We start from the raw sequence: 9,942 nt of genomic DNA, 5'->3' as shown, positions 1-9,942 counted from the left end.
CTGTTTTGGAGGAGGTTTTTGCTGACTTGTGATGTTTGGGGAGTTTTTGATCTGTGTCTTGAAGTTTGTGGGATTTTTGGGCTGAATCTTGGTGTTTTGGAGGTTCTTACAGACACAAGATTCCCAATGACTTCCTGGGATGAACTTAGGCAAGGAGGAACCTCCAGTCCAAGGTGCTCTTCTCTTGTTTTTTCCCCAAACCAGGAGTTTTCATTTCCAGGCCGTGGCTGGATGGAGGAGGAGGAAAAGCCCCGGAGATGCTGCAGGAGGAGGAGCTGCAAACCCAGCCCAGGGAGCTGCGGGGAGGAAAGAGCCCCCCTGAGCCAGGAAGGCGGGCGGAGATCCAGGCGGAGCTCGGAGCTGGTGCAGAAGCCTCATGGCAGGGAGAAGCCCCACAAGTGCTTGGAATGTGGGAAGGGTTTCAGCTGGAGCTACCACCTGATCGAGCACCAGAGGATCCACACTGGGGAGAGGCCCTACGAGTGTGGGGAGTGTGGGAAGAGGTTTCGGACCAGATCCCATCTCCTCAGTCATGAGCGGATTCACACAGAGGAGAGGCCCTACCACTGCCCCGACTGCGGGAAGGGCTTCAAGGACAACTCCAACCTCACCGTGCACCGGCGCATCCACACCGGGGAGAGGCCCTACGAGTGTGGGAAATGTGGGAAGGGCTTCAAAGACATGTCTGGCCTGATGGTGCACCAGGTGCTCCACACTGGGGAACGGCCCTATGAGTGCTTGGAATGTGGGAAGAGCTTTGGGCGGAGCTCACACCTGAGAAGACACCAGGGCATCCACACTGGGGAGAGGCCCTACGAGTGTCCCCAGTGTGGGAAGAGGTTTCATACCAGCTCCAATCTCCTCCTCCATGAGCGGAGTCACACAGAGGAGAGGCCCTACCGCTGCCCCGACTGCGGGAAGGGCTTCAAGCACAACTCCAACCTCACCGTGCACCAGCGCATCCACACCGGGGAGAGGCCCTACGAGTGTGGGAAGTGTGGGAAGAGCTTCTCCAGGAGCTCTCACTTGACCCAGCACCAACGGAGGCACCACTAAGGGAAGCCCTGTGAGTGCCCCGAGTGAGGGAAGAGCTTGGAGTGAGGGAAGAGAGTAAGGGAAGAGCTTGGTGAGCTGCTGCAGCTCCATCCCCCATGGGAGGATCCGGGCTGGATGATCCCCAGTGACCCCCGTTGGGCAGAGCCCTGGTGCCCCCATATGGGGAATAAAACAGAGAGTAAAGCAATGGAGCTGATCAAGGGGCCCGATATCTGAGGCCTGACTGAGCAGAAACTGTGGGAGACACAGACACAGTTTCAGTCTCCCTGGGCAAGAAGACTGACCAAGCAACATGGTGTGAGACTTTGTGATAAGATAAATGCTCCCAGGTTACTGGATGTCACCAAGAATGTGTAACCAATGGGAAATTGTTACCAAAAACAGAGCCCTCTATAAGCACCATACAAGTCAATCCCTGTATAAACACCTGGTACACTCAATAAAATTGGCTTTGCTCTAAACTCGTATGTCCCCGTCTCTCCATGGTGGATAACCCTGTTGTGGGTGATCCCCGTTGGGTGGGGGAAGGTGCTGGAGGGATTTCTTTCCCTTCTCCTGGTGCTGCCGTGGTTTGGTTGGTAATAAATTCCCTCCCTGTGCCCAGGCCGGGTCTGTTGTCCCCGTGCCGGTGCTCGGGGCGGGATCTCTCCCGTTCCTTCTCTGCACTGCCGGGCCTCTCCTCAGCCAATGAGAGAACGCGGTGGAGAAGAGTCAGCCAATCAGCGAGAGCGGGGCTGATGACTCACCAGTTGCCGGGCAGACCCGCAGCAGGCAGTGTTCCCCACCTGGACCCGCCCTCCCTGCCCAGGGCCGGCCCCGCCGTGGGGTCCCCCCAAGTCCCTCCCCAGTGCCCCCAGGAACTGGGCTGGGTTTAACTGGGAAGCTTTACTGGGAACACTGGGAGCAGGGGGCAGGGGCAGAGTGACAGCAGGGCTGGGGGGACACTCGACCCCCCCAAAATCAGCGTGGGGATAGAGCTGGGAAGGTCCTGGCTGGGCCCGAGGCCACGGGGAGGGGCTGCGGCCGCCGGCGTCTCAGGAGCTCTGTGGGCAGAGAAAAGGGGGTGACATCGGGCTGGCGGCCCCGGGGAGCACACACATTCCAGAGGAGGGGGGACACGACACACGGGACCCCCCAGACATTCTTGCGCAGGTAGAACCCGATCCCCAGTGCCAGGAAGACAGAGCCCAACTCGGGTGTCTCCAGTTCCTGTCAGCATCTTGCTGCGGCAGCATCCAGCAGCATCTCTGGGTGGTCCGCAGGGGTCAGGATCTCCCAAAAACTCTCACAGACACCCTGGCCCCTCCAAGCACCCTCCAGGTCACTCCCAGCCCACTTAGGATCCCCTGAAACCTCCCTCTTGATCCCTTCCTGACCTCCCCTGGACCCACCAAAGCCCCTCCTGTCACTCACAGGATCCCACAGCCTCCTTATAGTCACCCCCACTGTCCCAGGACCCCCAAATCCTCTCCCAGTCTCTTCCCAATGCCCACCAGGACCCTCAGAACCCCATCCCACCCTCCCCAGTATCCTTCAAACCCCTTCTTAGCCCTTCCAAACCCCCAACCTCATCTCCCAGTTGAAACCAGGCTCTCTCCAACTCCCTCCCAGTTGCTCCCAGCACATCCCAGTGGCTCTCGCAGCGCCCCCAGTTCCTCCCCCATACCCCAGTTCCGGCTCACAGGTTGTTCCAGGCTGATGTTGTTGGCAGGTGAAGGTGAGCCCGGCCCGGGTTGGGGTTTCCAGCAGCACCAGGAGCTGGTGGGTCCAGTCCCCGTTGGGGACCACGTTGGTCGCCACCACAGAGAGCTCCTGCTGGCCCTGGAACCACCTCAGCTGGATGGGAGCAGGCGGCCGGGGCCGGGCCGGGAGCTCGAGGGCAGCAGAGAGATGGACACGCTGGGGGGCACTGGGAGAGAGTGGGTGTAATAAATACAAAGGTCATTGTTCATCAAAATGAGTGTTAAAGGAGACAAGAATTTGAACTGAGTAGGGAATGCAACTAGCATAGAAGACTGTATATCTAATTATATACAAGTTTCGTTTTAGGCCAAGGACAATCTGCAAGGAAGATGAGGAGCCTTCATTCCTGCGACCTCCAAAGGCAGAAAAAAAGACCCCCAGCGACCAATTGCACCTGTGCAGAGTGCATCGAGAGAAAATACGTCAACTGGGACGTATAAAACCAAAAAGGTCAAAGGGGGAAGGTGCTCCGTGGCAGAGCAGAGGCTCCCCGGCTGCCCCGCGCTGTTCTTTTGCTTAATACCGCTTGCTTACTAAATTCTTGTTAATTGATTTATCTATAATTAGCCTCCCCAGTTGAATTTGTCCGTAACAAATTTGGTGCCGTGACTCGGATAAGGGCAACCGGGTGGGAATTCCTAATCAGGGAGGCGCCCCGCTGCCTCTGCAGCGGCCCTGGTGCAGGCTTTTCCTTCCCAGACCCTTACCGACGAACCCAAATTCGGTATTGAGCACAAGGGATACCGGTAACCCCATAATCTTTGTGCACGAAGCCGGGCGAAGACGCAGGACAGCGTGAGTATAAAAGTGGGGATCCGCTGGGTTGGGCTGGGATCCCAGGACATAACGCGTGAGACGTCCTTGTAGGACGAGGCACGGGCAGAGCTCTGAGTAGTGCGGTTTGCAGAGCCCGCGAGGGGCTGGGCACCAACAGGGGCCGCGAGTGTGTGTGTGCCTGAAGGTGTCCTGGGAGATGGGACAGAGGAAAAGCAAGCCCTCTGCTTCCATGGGGACGGGGACCCCGGTAACGCTTCCCCAGATCCCCCCTGACAGTCCGTTAGGTCTAATGATAAAATCTTGGGATGAATATCCTTCAAGGAAAGGGAAGGCTAGGGCAAAAATGATACATTATTGTATAAAAGAATGGGGAGGAAAACACATCTGTAGTGATAATTTGTTTTGGCCAGTGGTTGGAAACTTCAAGGTCTGGATTTACCAGGCATTAAACATTTATGTAAACTCTAGAGAACCTTTTGATATGGAAGAGAGCAAGTATGCTGCTCTCTGGATAGTGGGGGAAACAGGAGCAAAACCTTTTGCCTTAAGCACCCAGGGAGGGAAAAAGAAAAATAAAAAGCCTGAGGAAGTTCCAACTGCACCCCCTCTACCATACATACCTCCTCCTCCTCCACCCCCACCAGCACCACCCGCAGCCTACCCCGATTTAGATCAAGGGGGAGATTTTGATAACCAAGAGGTAGAAATCCCAGAGCCGGTCCCTGAGGAAATCGCTGTGTTACTCGTAGTCTAACAAGGGGGGAAAGAGAAAGGGAAGGGCAAGCTCTATATCCATGAAGGGAAGTAGCTTTGGGAATGATCCCTAACCCCAGTGCTGGTCAGCAGGGACAACCAACCCAAATTCTGGGAATAGGTTATGTGGAGGTACCTCTCAGGAGATGTGAGGGAGTTCAAGAAAGAAATGGGAGCATATGGGCCAAATCTTAAAGGAATTTTCTGACCCTATAGCCTGGGACATCCCATGTGAGCAAATTCAGAATCCAGCTGAGGTGGCAAAGTACCTGAAAGATAAATGCCATGATAAGTCTAAGGAGAAAAAGATCATTGCAGTGAGCTGGGCCCTGGCATGTGCTTATCACACCCTGCTAGATATTGTAGGGCAGCAGACAGAGGAAGGGGGGCAGGGAGATAAATCAGCAGCGATCCCAGTCACTCAGGCTGCAGCCAACAGCCCCGGCTGGAAGCCAGCAGCTAACCCAGACAGTGAGCCTAAGCCAGCAGCTAAACCAGACAGGGAGCCTAAGCCAGCAGCTAAACCAGACTGTGAGCCTCAACCAGTGGCTGTTGCTATGAGCACAATGGGCCACTAATACCTCAGGCCATCAGGGCAGAGATGCCACCTACAAGTGGGCACGAGACCGAGGGGTGGATCTAACCATGAACAGTATTTCTCAGGTGATCCATGACTGTGAGACCTGTGCTGCCATCAAACAGGCCAAGCGGGTGAAGCCCCTGTGGTATGGTGGGCGGGGGTCCAAGTACAAGTATGGGGAGGCCTGGCAGATTGACCACATCACACTGCCCCAGACACGCCAAGGCAAGAACTACGTGCTCACCATGGTAAAAGCCACCACAGGATGGTTGGAAAGCTACCGTGTGTCTCATGCTACAGCCCGTAACACCATCCTGGGCCTTGAAAAGCAGGTCCTTTGTAGGCATGGTACCCCTAGGAGGATTGAGTCAGACCATGGGACTCATTTCAAGAAAAGCCTTATCAACACCTGGGCTAGGGAACATGGCATTGAGTGGGTGTACCACATCCCCTACCATGCACCAGCTGCAGGCAAAGTGGAGAGGCACAATGGACTGTTAAAAACCACCTTAAAAGCATTGGGTGAGGGATCTTTCAAAAATTGGGAGCAACATTTAGCAAAGGCCACCTGGTTAGTTAACAGCCGAGGTTCCACCAGTCGAGCAGGTCCTGCCCAGTCTGAGCCCCTGAATATAGTAGATGGAGATAAAGTCCCAGTGGCACATGCCAGAGGTTTGTTAGGAAATCAGTGTGGATCAATTCTGTCTCGAGTACAGACAAACCCATTTGTGGGATTGTCTTTGCTCAGGGACCAGGTTGTACATGGTGGATAATGCAGAGAGATGGAACAACACGATGTGTACCTTAGGGGGATATGATTGTGGGGTGAGACTCATGTGCAAATATCACTGTTTGCTGGATGTTACTGCCAGTGTCTGTAAACGAAAACACACAGACATGAGACAGAAGGAAATGTGTAAGTGTCAAAGGTTTGAGCAAGTGAAATAGAAGGAAATGTGTAAGTGTCAAAGGTTTGAGTAAATGAAAGAAGTTTTTACTTGATGAAGTTTATACATGATGTTGAAGATATGGAGATAAGGGGTGGAATGTCCGAGGGTGATGTTATGGTGTTTGTATCTCCAATCGTGGGTTCTGTTCATGTTTGATATTCTGTTCTGTGCTCTCAGAACTGACTCTGAAAGTGAAGGTTTGTTTTGCCTTGTTATCAGCCGGCTCACCTCCCCCCATGGTCTGCTGTCTAGAAGAGGCCAGTGCTGGCTGGCTTGCTTTGCTTTCCTTGGTGGCTTTTGCTTGCTTTGCTTTGCTTTTTTTGCTTGCTTCTGCTTTTGCCTTTTCTTCCTAGTTAGTTTAGCTGAGCAGTCCAGTTCTTTCCCTGGACTGTTTCTTTTCCCTTTCCCTTTCCTGAATACCATCCAACCTGCTCTGGACTGGGACCTGGGAACCCCGAGGAGCACCGGGAGCCTGCGCTCTGTGATCTGCAGCAGCCATCCCCAGTGCCCAGAACAATCCCCAGTGCCCAGACCCGGGCGACCACCCCCAGGAGAGACTTTCTGGATTTGTCATCTCTGCAGAGTGGTGAAAGAGTTTTGTTGTCATCTGGTGTTGTTCATTCTTTTAGTGCTGGGAAGGGTTTTGTTTGTTAAATAAACAGGTTCTTTTCCACTTCTCTCAGAGAAAATTCTTCCCGAATCAGGTGGGTGGGGAGGGGCCATGGGGGTTTGTTTTCTGGGGGCTCCTTCCAGAGGTTTTTCTCCCAAATTGGCCCTAAACTAGGACAAATATTTTGCTGCCCATTTCGTGTCTGGAGAGAGTGAAAAAAAAAAACAACCTGTTCTAATCATATTTTGGTTCCAATTACTTTGTGTTAGTATGGAGCAGTTACTGGCTATGTTGTTTGAATTCATAGTGTCTTTTAGAGTGCAGGCCTGTATGTGTTTCTGGTCCCTAGGGTTTTTTGAGATCTTAATCCCTCTATGGTCCCTAGGTTTATTTTCTTATTCAGGAATTGCTCCGGTATTGTCCCTAATATGTAGTTTTTGTAGTAGAAGGGCACTGACCAGAATATCCATTGGGCTGGGCTTGGGTGTCATGGCTTTCAGGGGTTTATGAAGGTGCTGAAGTCTGTTCCAGGAATGCATGGCTCATGGTCATGGTTGTGCAGCCAGTTTGTTAGAGGGGAAGCAGGGGTTGAGGCTTTTCAGCCGTTGCTTTCCTTCTTCTCCTCTGAATCTCTAAGCTCCCTATTAGAGAATGTTCCATTTCCCCTGACTGTTAAAGAGACCATCTTTAATGTGTTTAATCTGGTAAGCTTTCTCTCTACAGTCTGCAGTCTCTCTAGAATGAGGGCTGAGATTTCTAGAGGGGCTGAAGAGACCCCTGACCCAGGAGTAGACCCAGGTGTGAGAAATCCTGAGTGGTGTGGGAAATGGGGGGCGCGGGAATTGGCACATAGACCGTTTCCCCACATTCAAATAGATTTTACTGATTTGCCTAAAGTAGGAAGGTATAAACACTTATTGGTGATAATAGATCACTTGACTCACTTTGTAGAGGCATTCCCTACCTCCAGGGCAACTACACAAACAGTAGTAAAAATACTATTAGAAGAGATAATCCCCCGCTATGAACTAGCAGAAGTAATAGACTCAGACAGAGGGCCACACTTTGCCTCCAAAATAATTAAAGAAATAGTTACAGCTCTAGGAACAAACTGGCAATATCATACACCCTGGCATCCACAAAGCTCAGGTAAAGTGAAAAGGGTAAATGGGAAAATTAAGAAACAACTAACTAAATTGATGTATAAAACACAATCATCCTGGGTAAAAATGTTTGCCTTTAGCCTTGTTAAATATAAGAACTCAGCCCAGAACCTATATTGGAATTTCTCCATTTGAAATGCTTTATGGGATGCCTTATGACATGGATTCTCCTACAGATCACCCTGAAATAAGTAATCAACAAATTAACCAATCTGTCATGCAAGTTGTGAAGGCTCGGGAAGGGCTTAGAAGAGCCGAGTTACTAGTGTAACAACCTCGTTTAGACCTAGCAATCCATAATATAAATCCAGGTGATAAGGTGTTAATAAGAAACCTAGAAAGAAACCTCACTAACCCCACACTGGGAAGCCCCCTGTGTTGTTTTACTCACTACAGAAACTGCAGTCAGACCCGCCGAGAAGGGGTGGACCCATGCGAGCCGAATAAAGGGAGCGATTCCTGCTGCTGCCCAAGAGCCCTGGAGAATAGCCAGCCAGCCCGGGGACCTTAAGGTCACATTTAAATGGACTGAATGGACTCAGTAAGAATTGTACCAACCAGCTGGTAGAGTGAGATATTGGACTATGGATATCCTATAACTAATGATTTTAGAGTATATTGTACAAATAAGGATTGTGGTTGTTACCCTTTTGTATGCTATATTTGTAAAATTTGCAGGAACGGTGGTGGGTCCATAGTTATAGAGACACTCCTCCTAGGGGTATTTGTAAAGGTGTTATCAGTTAGAAAGAGAACTGACAGAGTCAGTCCTAAGGATTGGAGAAGAGAACGGGACCCTACCAAGGGAATCCCAAGAGTGGTGGGAGGTGTTTACTAAGGGGGCCAGACCTGAAAATTGTTGTTTCCACTCCATTGAATCAATTCCCCTAATTGTTCAAATTATCAAAGGGAATTTCTGGAAAACTTTACCTGGGATTCAGTGTGACTCACCACAAGTGAAGGATAAAAGCTGGGAATCATTCAAAAAGAGGCAACAAAAGCAGAGTTTGGGTCCTCCTGAAGAATATCCTTGCTCCGAGAAGATGGTGCGCCTCGCGGCCCGGAGTAACCGAGTCGGCGAGTGAGGCAGAGGGATGAGAAGCGGTGGAGGAAAGAGCCCTCAAATGGGACAATTCAAAGTATTTCAAGAACTGCCTCAAGGATACTGATCTCCCAAGGGTAAAGGTGAGCCCGGCAATAACATGTCAAAACAACCACTGGGAATGGGGAGATAATGATAATCAAACCCTGGGGCGGTTTGGACTCCACCCTTGCTGGCAAATCCTGTTCATATTAGTTATATGTTGTACCTGGCCTGGTCAAGGGGACTATGCACACCAGCCATTTAATTGGACTCTGACCAAAACAGACCAAGGGAAAGTTGTTAAGCATAATGCCACCACTGTAACTCCCATTTTTTTGTTACTAACAAAGACTTGGTAAACTCTATGTGGGGATGGAGTAAACCTGAACTCCAGGCTACCTATTGGTGTCCTAGTTCCAATCCTGGGAGGAGATATTGTCATTATCCTGGGGAATATCTGTGTGGGTATTGGGGCTGTGAAACCATAGCAACTGCCTTGGCTGTCACCCATCCAGATAAACTTTTAAAGGTCTCATGGTACCCTGAGGGGTGCAAAACTCCGGGGTATGGCACTCAAGGAGAAAATCTGTATGAGGGGGATTGCAGGTCCTGTAATATTGTTGTTACTATGTTTAACTTTCAGACCTTACATTTTCAATAAAATCATAGACATTGTAAAAGGAAGACTAGAGGCAGCTCATCTAACACTTATTAGAGATAGGTAGGAAACATTGCCCAGGGACTTAGAAGTAGATGAAACCCTGGTCTTAAGCTACCATGAATTAAAATGTTTTAATGAACAAATTGGTAAAGAGAAAAAGGGGGTACTGTAATAAATAAAAAGGTCTTTGTTCATCAAAACGAGCGTTAAAGGAGATAAGAATTTGAACTGAGTAGGGAATGCAACTAGCATAGAAAACTGTGTAACTAATTATATACAAGTATAGTTTTAGGCCAGGGACAATCTGCAATGAAGATGAGGAGCCTTCATTCCTATGACCACCAAGGGCAGAAAAAAAGACCCCCCCAGGAACCAATTGCACCGGCGCAGAGTGCATCGAGAGAAAATACGTCAACCGAAAAAGAAAGGGATTATAAAACCAAAAAGGTCAAAGGGGGAAGGTGCTCCGTGGCAGAGCAGAGGCTTCCTGGCCACCCAGCGCTGTTCTTTTGCTTAATACTGCTTGCTTAATAAATTCTTGTTAATTGATTTATCTATAATTAGC

General features: G+C 50.3%; 1 protein-coding gene across 1 annotated transcript in view; it reads left to right on the top strand.

Moving 5' to 3' along the window:
- Window positions 1–224: 224 nt before the first annotated feature.
- Window positions 225–9,942, top strand: part of LOC146764156 (uncharacterized) — a 138,654-nt gene continuing 128,936 nt past the window's right edge. The window contains exon 1 of the mRNA XM_085565533.1: window positions 225–1,043. Coding sequence (XP_085421659.1) covers window positions 232–1,043 — 812 coding nt within the window. The 5' untranslated portion in view covers window positions 225–231. The remainder of the gene's footprint in view (window positions 1,044–9,942) is intronic.

Source organism: Lonchura striata, chromosome 36 (assembly GCF_050655825.1).
Source record: "Lonchura striata isolate lonStrDom1 chromosome 36, ASM5065582v1, whole genome shotgun sequence".
Lineage (NCBI taxonomy): Eukaryota > Metazoa > Chordata > Aves > Passeriformes > Estrildidae > Lonchura > Lonchura striata.
Note: the sequence above shows the minus strand (reverse complement) of the source record. Positions and strands in the feature narration are given on the sequence as shown.